Raw genomic sequence first — 20,466 nt, forward strand, 5'->3', positions numbered from 1 at the left:
TCTTAATTTTTTTTTCCAAAATCTAGATTTTTATAAAATCACAGTTTTTTTTTTTTTTTTCAAAATTTAAAATTTTCTTATACCTTGTTAATTATTTTTCTAAGCTTCTTAACTATTTTTTTTTTTTAAATTCATAATTTTTTTGAACTTACTAAATTTTGACCTGAGCATTAGAGACGGTTTAGGGCCGTCTCTAAGGCAGACGGTTTAGGACTATTTCTAATGCAGATGGTCTTTAACAAAGCTATAAGATGGCTAAGGACCGTCTCTAATGCAGAGGGTTTAGGACTGTCTCTAATGCAGATGGTCTTTGATAAACCTATACGACGGCTAAGGACCGTCTCTAATGCAGACGATTTTTGACAGTCTTAGATTACCAGTAAAAGACGGCCAATGACTGTCTCTAATGTAGACGGTCCTTGACAGTCTCAGATTACAAGTAAAAGACGGCCATTAACCGTCTCTAATGTGGACGGTCTTTGACCGTCTTAGATGACCGCATATAAGACGGTCAAAGATCGTCTCTAATGCGGACAGTCTTTGACCATCTCAATGACCGCATATAAGATGATCAAAGACCGTCTTAAATGATTTGTGGATGTTCAACATTTTAAGACTATTAGGGACGGTCAAGAGCCGTCTAAAATTTTAGAGACAGCTAAAGACCATCTCTGAACCGTCTTTAAACCAAGGAATTTTAGAGACGGTCCTGGACCGTCTCAAAATCCATCCCTTTTTTTTCCATTTTTTACGTAGTGCGACCCCTGTTTATAGTTTAGGAAACTCCCTTTCGCACCTCTTGTGAAACCACCTCAAATTTACGCAGTCTGTACCAAATCCAGACTGAATCTACATAACTCTTGACTAGTCGAGCCGGGTGCTCGACCGGTCGAGCCTGATCCTCGACTGGTCGAGCACCATGGGATTTCGAAACCAAAAACTTGCTAGACTTTAAGTCGAGCACCACTTGACTGATTGAGTGGCCCACTCGACCAGTTGAGCAGCTCACTCGATCGGTCGAGCAGCTCGGACTAAGGAGGAAAAATCCCATCACAAAACACAGGAACAACAATGTCCACCATTGGAACCTTCCTGGAGCGGACCATGGTGTTTATATGCCATCTAAACCATTCATAGAACTATTACCACTTGGATAAACTATAGGAACAAATATCACATTAACACAAAACTTCTATCTTAGCCAAGCATTCAATCCCCATTGTTTCGTGTGATATGGCTCATATGAGTTTTCGATCTTCCTTATTTTTAAATCCTGTCCTATTTTGGCCTTTCAAAATAGATGGACAATGGATTTGTCATGGACATCTTTATGGGCCTCACACAACCCCCGGCGCAACGATATCTCTGTGCCCACGTCATCGTGGATGACATGCAATTCACTCTGGTTGAAGGCACATGGAAATTCAGTGTCGTCGCTTCTCACTGGTCCATGTCATCGTAGATGACACCAGCTCCCAAAACACATCCATTTTCTTTCCCTCATACCTTGCGTACTACACAACATAATTTTTAACTTGTGAAACTTCTTTGGCCCCACCATGTTCTATATGTTAGATCCACACCGTCCATCAATTTTTCTAAATCGCTCCAGAGGATGAGCCCAAAAATGAAGCACATTCAAAGCTCAAATGGATCACACCACATAAAGTGGTGAGGATTGAACAAATACAATTGAAACCTTCCTGGGGTCCACCATAAGGTTTATTTTCCATCTAACCTCTTCATAAGGTCATGCTGACCCAGATGACATGAAAACACCAATATCAGCTTGATCATAGCCTTTTGTGGCCCAAAAAAGTTTTCAACAATAGGCATTAGATTCCCCTTATTTCCCGTAGTGTGGCCACTTGAGATTGGTATCCACCTCATTTTTGGTCTCATATCCTAAAATGATATGAAAAAAAATGGATGGATGCTGTGGATCTGACACATACATCAGGATAGGGACCGTGGAAGTTCCACATGCCAACACTTCCGGTTCTCGTCTCTGTTCCCGAAATGCGCTTCACAACAAGCAACATAATTTCTTTACTCGCGAAATTTACATACATGGCCCCGCCATGATGCATTTCTCAGGTTACACCTTCCATTCATTTATTTAGATCACTATAGGATATGAGCCCAAAAATAAGGTAAATCTATATATCAAGTGGACACACCACATGAAATAATAGGAATTGGGCACCCACTGTTGAAAACTTTTTATGGCCACAGAAGACTGTTATTAAGATAATATTTGTGTTTTACCTTAATTCAAGTCTATGTGACCTTAATTCAAGTAGGTAATGTGACTTACACGGGTAGGGTAATGAGACCTATGTATGGATGGTCTTATTAGGCCCATTATGATGTATATAATTTATCCACGCTGTCCATTCATTTTGAAAGATCATTTTAAGGAATGAGCCCAAAAATGAGGCATATCAAAGGCTCATGTGGACCACACCATTGAAAGCAGTGAAATTGAAAACCTACCATTGAAAACCTTTTGGAGGCCATAATTTTTTTTAGATGTAACTCATTTTTTGACCCATGACGTTAAATTAAATTCTAAATCCAATGGACCGATTAGATTCGACACATAAATTACGACAGAAACTTTATAACATGACAATCTCGACTCTTATGAACTCTACACATCACATGACAACCACGACCCATATAACATGATAACCACAACTCATATAACATGACAACCTTAACCCATGACAACCATGACCCATATAACATGACGATCACGACCCATATAATATGACGACATCGACCCTTAATTACCACATTACAACCATGACCCATATAACATGAAAACTATGACCTATACCCATATAACATAGTAAGGGTCATGGTTGTAAAGGGTCGTGATTGTAATGTAGTAAGGGTTGTGGTTGTCGGGTTAATATAATTAATTACTTAATTATTTTTAAATAATAGGAGTCGAGTCCCACAATGGGGTGATCCATTCCGTCCACCTTGTCCATCAGCTAGCTGTGGGCCAAAAAAGTCTTGAATTGGGCATTGTCCACTTCTAACAAACATCACATTAAGCACAGAAAGTTTCAATAGTGGTTGCCATTATCATCATTATTTTATATTATGTGGCCCACACGAGCACTGGATCAGGCTGTTATTTGGGTTTTAGCCTTAAAATGACAACGCAAAAATGATGAGTGACATGTATTATACACATACATCAATGTGGGCCTCATGAGTTGGGCCTTGCCTACACCAGAAAAAAGCTTCCCCGTGCACATCACTTTCTCATGATTAAATATAAAAATCATACAACTATTGAGCCAAGGATAAGGGCATTTAGGTTTGAATAATTTTCAAAAGCTTGTCGGGAGGCTACCCTCGAAATATTTGGAAGGTGGAACCTCTTTTAGGAACTTGGCCATAATATGAGGCCAGTACGGTCAAAATCCCTAACGATATTTTTCCGGCCGGTCAAAAGCCCACGAAACGACTATTTTTCTGCATTTATAAAGTATAAGCTTTTTAATTTAAATATTTTAAAATTGGGCATTTGCCTTGATAGCCATGAAGGCAGGTGATTATATAAAAAACCTCCATTTAAAAGAGGTTGCAGGCTAAAAGTTATATTTGTGTGACTGTTGGTACACAGGCTCTGAGAAGTTGCACACGTGTGACAGAAATAACTCAAATCAAACCGTCCAAAAGGTGGGCCTCCATTTCGATATACACAATATTAAAAATTATGCTGATGTATGACTATCTTCACAGTACGATTTCTCGACACTATTGGACGGTGGAAAAGTCTCAATGCTTCCGATACAAGAAACAAATGGATACTAACCAGATGTTAGGATCTTCAGTAAATCTAATATTTGAGTGGTCCGTTAACATTGGGTCGGTGATTTGGACGGTTAAAGTTGAGATAATGTGTCCCACGTATATGAACTTTCACACTCTGTAAGAGTATCAAATAACTCAGCGTAAGAAGATGGTTGACGCATGCACACCTCCACCACACGTGGCATGTGTGACTCAATCCACCTATCACCATATACGTAGCAAGGAATGGGCATCGGAGACTGTTCATCCAGTGGCCCGTTCATGGATGCCACACGAATAAAAAACCACAGCCTTTGATGATCCTTTCCATCAATTTGAAGACCAGCCGTTGGATGGCAAAGATGCATTCCATCCTCCGTTTAGGAGCTACTAGATGGACGGTCCCGATTCACCAATGGCACTGTCCCAGGTAGTATGAAGCTTGGTGTAGTTGAATTATTTTGGATCTCTAAATTGTTCGCCTTGATGTAGTCAATAGACGTCCGTTGAAATGAAAGAATTCAGCGATCAAGATATACAAACAAATGTCCACTAACCAGATGTTAGGAGCGTCTAATCAATCTGATTTTTGGGTCATGCTCCATCTGAAGTGGGACCCACCATCTTGAAGGTTTCGACCAGTACTATGCACACGACGTGTTCAGCGGCTGGCGTCCATGCATCTATATGTATAGTAACGCTACGTCAGGGAGAATATTAAATTAATGCTATTATTATTATTATTTATCTCATTTCAACGGTCCTGAATGACTAAAGTCCACGTGGACTACATAAACTCAGATTGAACCGTTCAAATTGAAATAACCACTCTAGATGATTGGTAATAAACAAAAATAATAGATTTCTTGGATGAACCGAAACTTTGATTGATGGGAATTTTCTCATTGGATATCAACCGTTGACTATTTAATTTTAGCTGTCCATTAAATGTCCACCAATCGTCCAGTCAGTAAACAAAATCAATCTATCCTTCAGTATATGCGTCATTTAGATGGGCACCCATGTTTTGAAAGTTTAATGTAATGTATGCTAGCGTATCGAGCGAGCGCAACGGACGCAGATTGGGTACCGCCCCCGCCTGTCCCGAGCCCGGAACAGGCTGGGGCTATGAGGTGGGACCGTGATGTATGCGTTTATCCACACCGTCCATCCATTTTTCTTATATCATTTTAGAGTATACGACCAAAAATGAGACAGATATAAGGCTCAAATGGACCACATTACAGGAAGAAGCGGTGATGATGATGTTTACCGTTGAAACCTTCCTAGGGCCCACCGTGATGTTTATTTCCCATGCAATGTGTTCATAATGTCACATATAACTTCTGCAGCTCTTAAGATGGTTTTAATGGTGAGTGTTCAATCCCCACTGTGTGGTCAACTTGAGCCTGGTATATGCCTCAATTTTTAGATTATATCTTAAAATGATATGAAAAAAATGGATGGACAATGTAGATAAATCAACATATGAAGGTGGCCTTGCTGGACTTGCCTTGGCTTGAAATTGGATTCATACAGAGTCGGGCTGGAATTTAGAGCTCAAAAAAATTTTGAGCTGATTTCGAGCTTGGCTGAGCTCGACTTAACTCGAATTGAACCTCAACTCGAATAGACTCGGATCAAATCGACTCAGTGAATTGGTTATTTTGATAGTAATGTTGCTCACTTGAGTATTTGATGAAATGAGACAACGAAATGTTGTTTCGGGTGCATACATTCTCCGGAAGATCGGCTGGTGGCAAAGAAGGAATGGATACGAAACAAATTACTACAAAATTTTGATGTTGCACATTAAGCGTTTGATGAAATACCCGTACCAAAATGTTGCTACTGTTCTACATTATGTGAGAAATTTGAAGATGCACTGTGTGTTTGAAAAAATGTTGCACGGGCTCAAACTCAGCTCAAACTGGCCCGATTTGCTGACTGAACTGAGTCAAGTTGGCCAGTCAAGCGCGAGGACCAAGTCAAGTTCAAGCTGGGGTTAGCTACTAGCCGAGCTGAGCCGAGCTGTGCCAAGCTCGACTCGGTTCGACTCGTGTACAACTCTACTTATACAACACAACTTTTAACGTATGAACTTTTGTGGTCACACCATGATTTTTGTGTTATATCTACACCGCCGTTGATTTTTCTACACCAAGATTTCTGTGCTAGGTTTACACTGCCATCAATTTTTCTAGATCAATCCAGAGCATGAGCCTCAAAATGAGGTACATTCAAAGCTCAAGTGAAGCACACTACAGAACGCAGCAGGGATTGAATGAATTACCATTGAAATCTTACCAGGCTAACTATGAGGTTTATTTGCTATCTAACCTGTTCATAGGGTCACAAAAGACCAAGATGAAAGGAAACAAAGCAAATATGAGCTTGATCATAGCCTTTTGTGGCCCAAAGAAAATTTCAACGGTAGGCATCAAATTCCAACTGCTTGGTGTGGTGTGGTCCACTTGAGATTTTGGATCTACCTTGTTTTTGGGCTCACAACTTCAGAAATTCCATTGTTTGTTGTGTGGTGCAGCACATTTGTGCTGACATGTGGAACTTTTGTGAGCCCCATCATGATGTATATTTAGATCCACACCGTCCATCCATTTTTCCATATCATTTGAGGGCATGACACAAAAAATGAGTTAGATCCAAGGCTAAAATGGGCCACACTATAGGAAACAGTGGGAATTGGATACCAATTGTTGAAAGCTTCTTAGGCCACATAAAGCACTGATCAAGCTGATATTTGTGTTTTCCTCTTGTACAAGTCTGTGTGACTGTACGAAAAGGTTAGATGGGAAATAAACCTCATGAGGACTTAGGAAGGTTTCAAGGTAGTCGTTCAATCTCTGCTGGGAGAGAAAACCAAGTGTGTTTTATGAGCTGGTGTGCATTAAAAATGATGTGGACCAATGAGAAATGACCACACATAATTTTCCTGCGCCTTGAACACAAATGATCCATTGCTCAATCCTTGTAAAGAGGGAAAACCAGTGTGTACTGTGAACTGATGACGTGGACCAATGAGAAATGAGTACACAATTTACCGTGCCTTCGACACAGACGATCCGTACTCAATCCCTGTTGAGAAAGAAAACCAAGGTGTTATGTGAGCTTGTGTGATGTGGACAATTAAGAGACGATCATATATAATTTTCCTATGCTTTCAGCACAGATGATCCCCACTCAATCCATGTTTAGAGAGAAAACCAGTGTGTTGTATGAGCTGGTGTCATCTGAAATGACATGGACCAATGAGAAACGACCACACATAATTATCCCGTGCTTTCTGCACAGCCGATACGCACTCAATCCCTATTGAGAGAGAAAACCAATGTGTTTTGTGAGCTGGTGTCATCCGTGCAATGACATGGACGAATGAGAAATGACCACATGGAATTTTCCTGTGCGGATCCACCCTCTATACGTTAATTCCAGCAGATAAATGAGATCTAAACCTACAAGAACCCACTGTCTCTAAGTCTGAAGCCCAAAATTCAATTTGGTTAAATAATCCAGATCTTTGATTTATGGACACTTGTTTGTTGAAATAGGAGAATTGGATACTTTTCAAATTTAACTGTCCAATAAATGTTCTTTAAGCCTATAATCAAATAATTAAATAAGCTTAAGTTTTGGTTATGATACTTCCAAAATGGAACCCATCTAATTATTAGATTTTTTGGATATTTTCCATGAATCAGAGGTTAGGACAGCTCAAAAGATCTGATTTTCAACGTGTATGTTTTTCATGATTTGAGATATTATATTCCTCGTTTACCATTTCAACTGCTTACCTATGAAGTGTCATAGCATATAAGTCAAGTTTAAAATTCAGAGGATCTTCTTCGAAATCAGAGATTACTTCCCTTCTAAGTAATCCTACTCTCTTTCTCTCCTACTTTAAAACGGTAGGATTTTCAATTTCCATTCTCCACCTAGCCTCTTTCTATATGGGTCGGGTCTACCAAATTCTCTGCTGAAAAGACAATCCTCTCATCCAAAGATTCTTGAAGCCACTCCCAAAACTCCATTTCTCTTCTTTTTGTCGCTCTAAAAACAGGAACTCTCAAGGTTTCTCTTACTCTCGTATATATGTCTTTTGTATGAGAAAAAAAATAAATAATTCAAATTCTAATTCAAAAACCAAATCAGAAGTGGAATTATAGGGTTTCTGATCTGTGCAGTGAGAGGGTAGAAAAATGGGGCAGCAAATGTCCAAAGACGAGCTGCTTTATGAGCTAGTCAGACATGGAAATGTCGAAGGGATTAAAGTCATCCACCGCGATGGTGGTGGTCTTGAGGTAACTGGGATTTGATTCTATGGATTTTAATGTATTTGCTATTTTCTTGATCTTGATCAACTTTAAATTAGGTTCTTATTTCTCTTCTTTGCATTATTCCTGATCGATTCGTTCTTTAAATTTTCTCGTGGTGTAAATTGATAAGGGTGGTTGTCCGATTGCATGATGCATGACTCGGTTATGGTCTTTGCATGTTTGTGTCCGTGCATGAGGAAATATACATTGCTCTACAAATGTGGGCCCCAACATTTTGGCCATTTGGTTCAGGAAATGCGGTGGCTGGCGGGGAGAGTTATGTTAGATCTAACCAATATTTCAAATAACTACGCTACGTAGCATGTAGCTTACAGTCATAGTTTAGCTTTAATGATACATAGTTCGTAAAAATAGCTTCAGTCACGTGTAGTATATGCTACATGATTATTTGCATATGCTACATGTAACATGGACTACGTTCTGCCTAGTTAATATTATAAGTTACTTTTTACCACATAACATCAATTAATGTTTTCAACAATTTATTACAATTTTCTATTTTAAATAAAAATTAGTTAATTTTTTTATGCTTTTAGTAAAGTAAGATATGTGTAACTGCAACACATGCATGTTGTCCAAGTGGGCCCCACCAACTAGGAGACTGAGAGATGGACTGTGACGATTACAGGGTAACCAACTACCCATTACTCTGGTAGTTTCCAAAGTGCATGAGAAGTTTTTTCTTGTTTTTTTGATAACTGTCCTGGTTGCATTTTTATTAAATGTGCCAATGATTCGTGACTAAGAGAGAGAAAATAGATTTTGAGCAGAAATTCGGGGAGTGCGGGGAGATCAATTGCGAAGGAGAAGAAGTCAGGTTCCATCATTGCTACACTATTTACAAGGTAGATCTTGCATGGAGAAGAGTGCTCCATTAGACCTCTTCTTATGCCAATAAAAGTCATGTAACCTTCTTCCAGCGACCGCATTCTGAAAAATCCAACATTTGAGCCTTCATCTTCCGCTGCCATTAGATCTAATGAGTCACTTCTAAGTAGAAGATTCTTAACAATAAATAACAATACTAAATCAATTTCATTGATCTTTCTATACCTTTATACTTGTTACCCTTTCTTATTATTTTACGTTGCGTTTGGTTGCACCAAATATCTTGAAATTGGTGTGTAACTTATGCCTCACACTTCATAAGAGTGAACACTACGCTACACACTATTCACTATTTAAAACATTGGTTCTAATACAGACACACATGGGAAATATACATACATTAACCGAAAATGGTTCCATGCGGTTGAGCTCATGTGAATTTCCCATGAGGTCGAGCTGTGTGGGCCCCACCATGATGCGTGTCAAACATCTACCCCATCAATCAGATGCAAGATTCCATGGTGGGCCTTGGGCTTAAAAATTAAGTCAATTGATACTTTCGTGGGCCACGCTACATACAATGCTTGAAAGGGGTTAACCTCCCATTAAAGCATTCATAATCATTTATTGCCTTACGAAGATGTGGTTCACAAATCCAGCCCATCCATTGTGTGTCCCCCACTTGGATGAGGGGTCAGATAAAGTTTAAGCAGCATTCAAAACTCATGTTGGCCCACCAAGTGCCTTTATATGTTTTAGGCATATCTTCACATGATTTTAGATGGTATGGTCCACCTGAGTTCCGTATATGGTTGATTTTTGGGATATCCCATAATTTAAAGGGGACCCATCAAATGCACGGTGTTGATGTTCGACATGCATCACAGTGGGGCCCACACAGCTCAACCTCATGGGAAGTTCCCATCAGCTCCTCCGCATAGAGCCATATATATATATATATATAGGGAAGAAAATGAAATTTCTAAGGCGAGATTAAAATGGAGATGGAAAATAGGGAGAGCTAATGCTCCTGTAATCGGGGATGGATCACGTGCACGCACGATCAAAACCATTTAAAACAAGAGTTAAACTCTCGAATTTGTGAGCAAATGAGAAGTCTTTTAAAGAGGATACGAGGCATCATTGGACTCACACGATCAAAACCACTTAAAACAAGAGTTTGAGACGAGTCTTTCAAAGAGGCATCATTGGACTTCGATACGGAAACTACAATAGCCGGGTGCATGAGAGACTCACCACACCACAACCAAGACCATGGCCCGTGCATGCGCGACCAAAGGCATTCTTACAAGTTGATATGAGAGAAACTTAAAATAAAGGCTTTCTTATCCATCTTCATATCCGATTTGGGACAAAACCACTTCAGAAAAAAAAAAAAAAAACACTGTTTTTCTTCTATTTTTTAAATCCGATTTTTTCCAACAAGTTGGTCTTTGGATCATGTTCTTCATATATGTGCCAATCACGTGCATGAGATCAAGGTCCAGGCCGTTCATGAGATGGGTCTCATCTCCACAAGTGTGTTGTGGTCTGAAAATCAAGCCAACCCTATCGTTAGGTCTGTCACACGTGGACCCAAGAGTGGGATGTTAAAAAACAATTGAGTAGCGGTCACACTCAACGTACATTTGTGGGCTCACCTGCTGAATGGACTTTCCTGATTTTCAGGCCATGGCATAGACATGCTCAGGCCTACAGATGAGTGGCGTGGATTTTGCGCACATGTGCAACATGGTCACGTTTGGGTAGAGAAGGAATTGAGATCCAACTAGACATGGAAGGGGCCATTGTGTTCATTTTCTAAGGCCCTCTGTGCTGGACTCCTCTCCTGCAAGAGAATTCTCCTTCTGAGCCCATTGCAACAGGTCATATAACATCAAGACCTAGAATCCTTCTTCTGCAACATATGTCCACGTTTCATTGAGTATGATGAGTTCGATTTGCCAAATTTGCAACTCAAGGTCATCAACATGTGTCACTCCACAGGGGCCCACATGCAGAGTTGTTTAAGTGGTTAGAAATTGTCCATATCTTGGGTTTTATTCCAGATGTTACACAGTAAGAAACTTGTTCTGAATGGGTGATTCTTATGATCGGTATCTGTAACCGAATGTGGACCAATGAGAGGAAATTTGTTAATGGTTCACATTCAGCTCAATAAATCAATGGTTGGGATCCTTTTTTTTGCATAATTATTGGAATAGAGATCATTTAAAATAAAGCCTAGATGATCACCCAACCTTCTTCGTATGTAAGCCTTACGGGATCCTAAGTCATTACAGAGGCAAAATGATCTCCTATCATGAATTGAAAGTTGGCTTAAAGAATGGGCTTGTAGGATCTGACTGTCTACATGATATGGGACCTTCACAAAAGTTGATGATAAAAGGCGCGGGTCAAATGGTCCACCTTATCTCTATAGGAGCATAGAGGTCAGATCACCACTTTGATTCTACGGCTTAGATCGTATAAGGATGGCTAGATGGATATATGGGATATGGTAATCACCCTTCTATTTTTTTTTCTCTACTCTCAAAATTAAAATGAATATTGTTTACAATTTTTTTTTAAAAACTCAATACTGTCGGCGGATAATTCTTAAAGTACATATTAATTAATAGTTCTAAAAACTTGGTGTAGCTATCACATGATCTTCCTCACCTGTATGTGTAATTTGGAATTGATCAAGCTGCATTTCTAGTGTAAACAATTCTGGCCAATGAAGGGTCATTTGTCATCATACACTAAAGTAGCCACACTCAATCTCATCCTCCTATACATAAGAGGAAGGTAGATAAGGACAATGACTCACCTACAAGACTGACTACTCGCACATTGCAATGATTTGATTGAATTAAAATAATTTGTAGGTAAAGGTCCCTGCACGTGTTTACAATTTACGCCGTAAAGTAGACAATACTAGGTATATGTCGGGTTTGCAATACGCAGGTTGTCTCACATGAGATATGACTTATCTAATATCCTCATGATATGCCCTTTATGCAAGCCATAACATTGATCACATGAAGAACAATGGTGTGATTATTTTATTTGACTTGATCAATCTTATATTTGATCTTTTATGACCAAAGTCGGATAACTCACTCATATCCTCATTATCTATTATTCACAATAAAGGGCAGTTCACACCTTAACGTATGAACATCACCTCGAATATACCTCTCTTATACATTCAAGGTTGGTCAACCTATGCGAGTGCGTGACTGGTTTGCCGACAAAAGTAGAGATCTTATATGATCTCAAGGTAAACATTGATGATCTATACTCCAAGTTAGTATTAGTGCTCAATATTGAATAAAAGGAATGTATTATTCATGAATGAAATATCAAAGGTACATGATAGAAGCATATTATTCAAGCTCTTCTCAATTCCATTTGTCTGGCGTGAACCTAGAATAGATCTCTAGCTAACAATAAGCTTCATCATGGGATCAACCAATATCTCCTTGGTAAGAATGTAGGTAAAGGTGATCTTCTTATCTCTCACTTGATCATGGATGTAATGATATTTGATCTCAATGTGCTTGGACTTTTGGTGGTGTTTGGGGTTCTTTGCCAAGTCAATGACAAATATTTTGTTAATCATCAATGATATAGGCTCATGAATGCTCGGTACAATGCCCAGACCTACTAAGAATTAGCGAAATATTCTTGAACTATAGTACAACATGCAATGTACTCGACTTGCGTAGATGAAAGGATTATGTATGTTTGTTTCTTGCTCAACTAGGAGATAGCTCCCCCTCCAAGTGAGAAGACATATTCTAAAGTAGACTTTCTGTCATCTACATCATTACCTCAAACAACATCTGGATATCCTTTGAGCTCGAGATTCATACCTTTATAACATAGCATTAGATATTAGGTTCCTTTGAGATAGTCTAATATTCGTTTGACGGTTTGCCAATGAGACTGTCCTAAATTACTCTGGTAATGGTTGACTATGCTAACTGCATAACTAATATCTAGTCTGTTGTAAAGCATGTCATACATTAAGTTGCTTGCTGGGCTCATATAAGGTACTGAAGACATAACAGATTTCTCGGCTTTAGTCTGAGGACACGATTTCCTGTCTAATTTGGTAGTTTTCTCTATAAGGATTTTAATAGCTTTTGAATTTTCTATCCCGAACCACGCTAAGATCTTTTAAATGAGGGGTGGAGGTTGCCACCTGCACACACACACACACACACAGGGAGGGGATAGCGGTGCTTTTTTTTTTTTACACACGCACCCACCACACACCCATGCATGCCGTAGTGGGATTTCACCACCTATGGATTTCGAACCCAAAACCTCGTGTTGAAACTCCTCAGAGTCTACCACCTATGGGATGGCGGTGCTTCCTTTGAATGGGGGTGGAGGCTGCCACTTGTTTGTGGTGGCGACAACAATGCCATGGGAAAGAGAGAGAAAGGATAGAGAGATTATGAGAGAGGGGATGGGGCAGCCATGCTTTTGCCGCCGCTGCTGCTACAACTCAATGGTGGCACCTGTTCATGGTGGCCACCATAGCTGAGGGTGACCTTCTTATTTCTCACTTGATCACGGACGTAATGATACTTGATCTTAATGTGATTGGACTTTTGGTGGTGTTTGAGGTCTTTTGCCAAGTTAATGGTAGAGATGTTATCAATCCTCAATGATATAGGATCATGAACGCCCATTACAACACCCAGACTTAGTAAGAATCTGCAAACCCATATGGATTCCTGAATTGCAGCACAACATACAATGTACTCGACCTCCATAGGGGCTGGATATTTGTTTCTTGCTCAACTATGGGATAGCTCCCCTCCGAGCAAGAATACATCTTGAAGCATTGGGGCATCATTACCTCAGGTGGCATCTAATTATCCTTTGAGTTAAAGATTCATGCCTTTATAACTCAACATCGAATCTTTGGTTCCTCCGAGATAACGGAACATTTGTTTGATGGCTTGCCAATGAGATTATCCTGGGTCACTTTGATATCACTGAAAGTCAGTGTTTGTAGGATCGGACGGTCTACACGTTATGGGACCTTCACTACAGGAGCAGAGAGGTCTGATCACCCCCTCTGATTCTACAATAAAGATGGCCCCTGAATTACGATGTACGGCTTGGATCATATAAGGACGGATGGGCCATATTGACATATAGGATATGGTAATCACTTTTTTATTTTCTCAATGGATTCTCGGAATTAAATATGCTTTTCACAAGAGAAGACCTTCCCATTTAAAGGAAATGCTTGGAGAGTTTGGATGAGGTTGGAGATCATCCATTCTCATCTGATCTCACCCTCATCGAATCCAAAGTTCAAAGTTGAATTTAAATTTAACTTTAAGCTACAGAGAGAAAATATGAATGGATAATGTCGGAAAACTCTCCTGGGACTCATCCACTAGTGGTTGTCCACAAGTGAGCCCCATGGGATCACATCTAACATGAATGAAAACTCCCTTTATCAGAGCATGCATGTAGCTCAGAAATTTATACCTCTTCAACCAAGACTTCAATTTGTGTGCACGTGTGGAGGAAGTCATGTGATGTTGCAGATTTTGTGCAGTGGCTTGATAGAAAAGGAAAGACACCTCTGACTGTCGCATGCACGAAGCCTGATCTTTTCAATGTTGCCAAAACGTTGATCGAACTTGGAGCCGATGTGAATGCTTACCGTCGGCGTAAGAATCTCATAACTCTCTTTGGTTCTACTTTATATACTTCTCATACTTGTTTCTTGTTTTCTCAAAGAATAGTATTTCAGTTCCAGTATGATTTCTTGCAGTGGTTTGACTAAATCAGTTAGAAAATTCAGTTTGCATTGTAAAAATACTGTGAGACTATTGTCATGGAACGTTGAAACGTTCAGTAACCATGCTTGCAATACCATTGATCACTGTGGCAGTGTGTAGATCTGATTCTCAGATCTTCAGTATATTTTTCTCCAAACCAGCTGAGAACAAATGCTGAAATAAGATCTAAGCTACTTTTCCTTTCTCCTTCATCAACTAATAATAAAATTGAGAATGAGTTTAAAGTTATACATGAAAGTTCTGGGCTCATGTTTCTTTATGTATTTCGGGGTTTCGTGCAGGAAGTCATGCAGGAACTCCATTGCATCATGCTGCAAAAAGAGGACTTGAGCAGACTGTTAAGTTACTTCTTTCTCATGGAGGTACATCTTATTTACTACATATTAATTGAATACTACATTTGAGAATTTGAGATGAGGTATGGACTCTGGATTATGAGTTTTATACCCAGTTAAGCTTTTCTGCTACATTGCTGTTTATAATATTGTTTTAATAGATGAATTGGTGTTAAAACCTTTCAGCAAATGCTTTAGTAATGAACAAAGTTGATCAGACTCCTCTTGATGTAGCTAGAGCAAAGAGGCATCTCAACATCGTCCGTATCATTGAGGTATGCTGGCAGTCTGTAAAATATACTAAGAGTTTGTAACTCTGGGTTTAATAGGTGTAACGTTCTCTCTATGCACATGCATTCTATGGATGGTGTCTTCAGCTTAAGGTGTTTTGTTTTTGTTTTTGTTTTTTTTTTTTTTTTTTGTTTTTTTACTGTATGTATCCAGAGTCACATCTGCTTATTCTCGGGTTGGCTGCGGGAGCTCAATGGGCTGGGCTTTCTTGAAGCATTTGTTCCTCAATGTGTATCACGAAAAGTGTGGGTGTCATTGAACCTTATTTTCTTCGTATCGATGTATTTATATTCTACCTTTTCCATTTCTTTGTTTTGTTCTTTTGCCCCATATAGTTTTTTTTTTTGTCTTAGTATAGCCAAAGAATTTTATTTGCGTCACAATAACTGTGATTTCACCGCTATTTTCATAGCTATTTTAGGCAGTTCCTACTGTGAGCAGGAAGACATTGACACTGAGTAACATTGAATTATTTTCAGTTGGGCAGTGGTTATTCCCCGTAATTCGCACAATCCCACTAAACCTCAGAAATTGGTGCTTGCTGTATATCCTTCTCCACAGGTATCATGGAGCACAATTCTGTTTTCTATTTGATTATCTCTAAATCTACATGGTATTCCAGCAATTTGAGTAACATGTTGCACAGACACATGAAAAGCAAAAACATGAACCTTTCTGCTTCGAATCTGTAAATGCTTGTGGGAGTTTTGGGATTTTTGAATTAATTGTGAAATGGAACATTTTAATATTGTTAAAGTGCCAAAGATGCTTGAATGATAGTTCTTCCCAATTCGCGATAAGTCTAGTTGAGCCTAGCTTGTGGGGTTAGGCATTCTGTTGTTCATTTGCTCAGTGGCTTTATTTGCTTTATTCTACTTCATTAATGGAACCAGTTCTGTCAACTAGTGGGTTCTTATGTTAATTGTGTATTGTATACCATTGATAATGAATAGTTTGTATTAGATTCATTTGATGTCTATAGATTGTTTTTCTGTTTGTCAAGATAGATTGCAGGAGAGGACATATTACCATATTAGCGTATCTGCTTTTCATTGTATTATGGGACATATTACCTTCGATGGATGGGAAGGCTATCAGAAAAGTTTTTACCATAGAAAGGACATTTTCGACCCTTTTTCAGCAAAATGAAAAATTCTTGAAAGGAGGTGTTTTTGACATCTTTTAGATAAAAAGCTATGATTTTGAATGAAATATTTAGTTTTACCTTATCTAATTTCTCAAAGTAATATCATCCTTTTGTTTTGTTTGTTTTTTCCACATCCAATATCAAGGCTCAAAAAGAGGAGCATGTGGGAAGGCGAAGCAGAGGAAGACGTAGAAGGAGAAGAAGAATAGAGAATCAGGTGGGTGAAAATAAAACATTGGAAATTGGAATAAGGAAAACAAGAAAAATTGTAACACAAATGTAACTGTATGTTACAATGATAGCCATTTATTTTCCAAATATTGGCATTAAAGATGTTTCAGGCAACAAAATACATTGAAAAATGTGTTTATATTGCCAGTTTATCAGACATGTTTCTTAATATGCGTATCCAAAAGGAACCTTACCCATTATTATTATTATTACTATTTTGATCGACAAACTGAAATTAATTAGGCTAAAAGGTAAAAAGAGGCATCAGATAAGTGGCAAAGAAAACCGAACACAAGGAAAACCTTGTGGCTCCTTTGACTAAATTGTTGGTTACTTACGCCATTTTCCACCTGGATCACTGTTTAGAAATTTTAGTCCTTTAAGTATTAAAAACTGATATATTTCAATTTTAGTTGGATGATGATTGGTTTTAAGAAGTAAGAACTACTATTTTCATTTTTTTTTTCCCTTTTTTGAAGGATAATAGACTGTACTGGATTCAGATTTTAAGCATCGCCTTTGAAAAAGTATAGATATCTATCACTTTTTTTTTTTCTTAATTACCATAGAAGACTTTCTTTTGGCCTTTTTTATTCATCAGCAATGTATATTCTTTTTTTTTTTTTTTTCCCTTTTTATAGAAATTTATATATTTTTTATTTAATCATAATTTTTCTGCAGATCAATTTAGTAATTAAATTTTGCATAGCTGATCACAATCTTAGAACCAAGAGCAAATCAAGCATAACTTCAGTTCAAACTAAGAACTGAGAGTGGGCTAGATTTGCTCAAACTCATGCCAAATTTCAAGTGAAAGCTATCTCAGCTTGTTGCGGCCTACACTGGTTTAGCCTAGAGAACAAATAGTAGCTCTTTCTGAATCTTTACGAAGTGCCACATTCTGTGCTAGTTCTCTTTAATTTTTAATTCATACAGTAATTAATAGTCATTCAGGTCATTTCCATCATTTCTGTAATTTACTGAGGGCTCTTGATGGATGAACAGGCCGCCCAGCCTCATACAGTTATTCAGCTTTGGAAGGCTAACATTGAGGAACCAGATTTTAACCAGTCAGATCCTTCACTGGTTATCATTGACAAGGCCACCAGTAAGTTCTCTGCTCGAAAATGTTCTCTAGGAACCCTTTTCTCGCAGACATATGGTGTGGATTGAATTATTGAAAATCACTTAGATTCATCTAGATTTCTGCTGAGAAATTTGCAGTGCATATTCTCCTACTCTGTTCATGTAACATGATTTCAAATCCACCTTAAGTATTTAATTTTGGCACTTCTACATTCATAAATATAAAAAGTTCTATTTCATGCAGTTTCTTTTTTATTATTTATTTTACTATTATTATTCATAAATGTGAAAATTATGTTAAACTCTTTTTCTTGTCAACGGTAGTTGAACTTTGATTTATATGAATCCTATACAGAAACAGGATTTAAGTTCTTATCTGCTAATGAGGGTAACAAGCAGCAACTTGAGTGGTTCCATAACGCCTGCATAGGAATGCAACAGGTATTAACAAAGGACAAGGGATTTGCAGACAATTAACTTGATTCTGTTATGAACATTTCATACTAGCATATGTGCAAATATATACATTTAAAAAAATTACATATCTTAATGGGTAATGACACTGACATGGATAGATGGTGCTTTCCGGCCTCTTCTCTTCTTTCAACCACCATTTTTGTTTGACAAATTAGACAACCAAGATTTATGTCACATTCAGAAGTGGAAATATTTATAGTTGGTTGTTTAGGAAGCTGCCATCATTGATTTCATCATGCACTGCCCCTCTGATTTTGGGAAGGCCATTTAGTGCATTGATTGAACACATATCTTGGATTTATTTCCATCTCCATTCCTCTGTGATGGGTTACAGAAGTCCTGGATGCACTGTCCATGCCCATCCTTTTCAATTTTCTTACTCCCAGTTTCCATAGTGGGAATTGTGGTGCATGAAAGTTCCATTTCAGTTCTCAAATTAATGGAAATCAGGGATATATGAAAGTCATTTAGGTGGGTGTAGATATCATTTCTCCAAATGAATGCAGACACCCATATTTGACTTGTTCCAAAAATGACGGATGTTTTTTCTTTTGCAGCTCAACGTTCCCACTCCAGCAATTCCAGAAGATACAGATTTTAAAATGACCTTCAGTAGCTCTCAGTCAGCTACTGAGGAGAGTCTTCCAAGCTTTCCTTCAAAAACAAGCCACCCAAATGGTTTGGGTAAGGCCATGGACAATGCTGCCCTAATTAGTTTAGTCCCACTAGATGAACTACCAACTTCAAAGATTAGTGGCAATGGCTGGTTGGATGAACCACCTACTAGTAGTACCTATAATGGATGGGGAGTGCCTGAAGTAGTTGGGCCAAGTGAAAATCCAGATCAACATCACCAAAGCCAGCTAAGCACTCCACCTATCACTGTATCAATTCAAAATAATCCTCCTCCAGCACTACCAATTCCTAGGGAAAGATCAGATGATGGTCCAATCCTATATCCAACGGTCGATTCAAGCCCTATCGATGTATCGATGCCAACTGTGGAGATGAGGCCAGCACCAAGCAAACTAAAAGAAGATGGTGATGCTTCTGCATCTTGCGTGATTTGTCTAGATGCCCCGAAAGAGGCAGCATGTGTCCCCTGCGGTCACGTTGTTGGTTGCATGTCTTGTCTGAATGACATCAAAGAAAAAGGATGGGGGTGCCCACTTTGCCGTGCTAAGATCGATCAGGTTGTAAAGCTCTACCATGCCTGAATAATGAAGCCAATAATGCTGAACTGAGTTTGTTCAAAACATGTTTGAATCTAAAGGTTGTACTTCGTTTGTGTTGTATGTTGTAGCAGAGCTCTTCATAATGTAACCATCAGGTTTACAAAAGCCGTATTTCATATTGATTTTAAGAGAGGTATTTCCAGATGTTGTTATGTGAAGTATGGTTTTGTGAGGGATGGAGCCAGTGTTGGATGGCTAGGATCCAGGCTGTTCAAATGATGGCGCCATTGTGGATGGGAGACACCCAAAAATCTCGCCCATTAGCTGATCCTAACACTCTTCTTTGGTTGCGTTTCAATGTGGGCCATTGGCTGTGTTGTCCATTTGCAAGCTATTGATTGAGGGAAAGCGCGCTTCTGTGAATTCCCATTTGTGGGCATGGTGAAATGCTGCCATGATTTTAAAAATCTCGTGTCATTTCTGCAAGAAATCAGTCAAGAGATATTGAGGGAATTTCAAAATCTGAGCACTTATAAATTTTCTAAGTATCTGCTTGTGAAAATTATGCTGATATTAATGTGAAAATTATTTAAAATTTAAATAATTCATTATATACTTTAATACTTTTATATTCAAAATTGTTTACAAATTTATAATATATTTAAGTTTTTATTTCAGTGAGATTTACCCAATAATATCCCGAGAAAAACTTCAGAATTTGAAAATCTTGAGAAATTTCTGAAAGAAGATTTGTGGTCAGAGTGGCAATGGGCCGGCTGCAGTTGGCCCTAAGCTAAGCCCACGTCTGGCTTCCCATATAACTGACCCTATAAAAGAAGGGTGAATAGAGTTCCAAATTTAAAATTTTTGGGTGCATCTCCTCCATCC

The 20,466-nt window shown here is 38.6% G+C and overlaps 1 protein-coding gene across 1 annotated transcript; it reads left to right on the top strand.

Moving 5' to 3' along the window:
- Positions 1-7,612: 7,612 nt before the first annotated feature.
- Positions 7,613-19,675, top strand: LOC131240387 (putative E3 ubiquitin-protein ligase XBAT34). Its single transcript, XM_058238579.1, has 11 exons — positions 7,613-7,902; positions 8,016-8,132; positions 14,590-14,704; positions 15,118-15,198; positions 15,358-15,446; positions 15,616-15,707; positions 15,942-16,023; positions 16,755-16,826; positions 17,846-17,948; positions 18,282-18,367; positions 18,961-19,675. The coding sequence occupies exons 2-11, from the start codon at positions 8,031-8,033 to the stop codon at positions 19,618-19,620; spliced, it is 1,482 nt and encodes a 493-aa protein (XP_058094562.1). The 5' UTR covers positions 7,613-7,902; positions 8,016-8,030; the 3' UTR covers positions 19,621-19,675.
- The last annotated feature ends 791 nt before the right edge of the window (positions 19,676-20,466 follow it).

Source organism: Magnolia sinica, chromosome 3 (assembly GCF_029962835.1).
Source record: "Magnolia sinica isolate HGM2019 chromosome 3, MsV1, whole genome shotgun sequence".
Lineage (NCBI taxonomy): Eukaryota > Viridiplantae > Streptophyta > Magnoliopsida > Magnoliales > Magnoliaceae > Magnolia > Magnolia sinica.

Excerpts from the sequence above, each read along its gene's own strand:
- LOC131240387 (XM_058238579.1), top strand. The coding sequence starts at position 8,031 with ATGGGGCAGCAAATGTCCAAAGACGAGCTGCTTTATGAGCTAGTCAGA. Across the intron at positions 17,949-18,281 it reads TATCATTGACAAGGCCACCA|AAACAGGATTTAAGTTCTTA; the intron begins GTAAGTTCTCTG and ends AATCCTATACAG. Across the intron at positions 18,368-18,960 it reads CCTGCATAGGAATGCAACAG|CTCAACGTTCCCACTCCAGC; the intron begins GTATTAACAAAG and ends TTTCTTTTGCAG.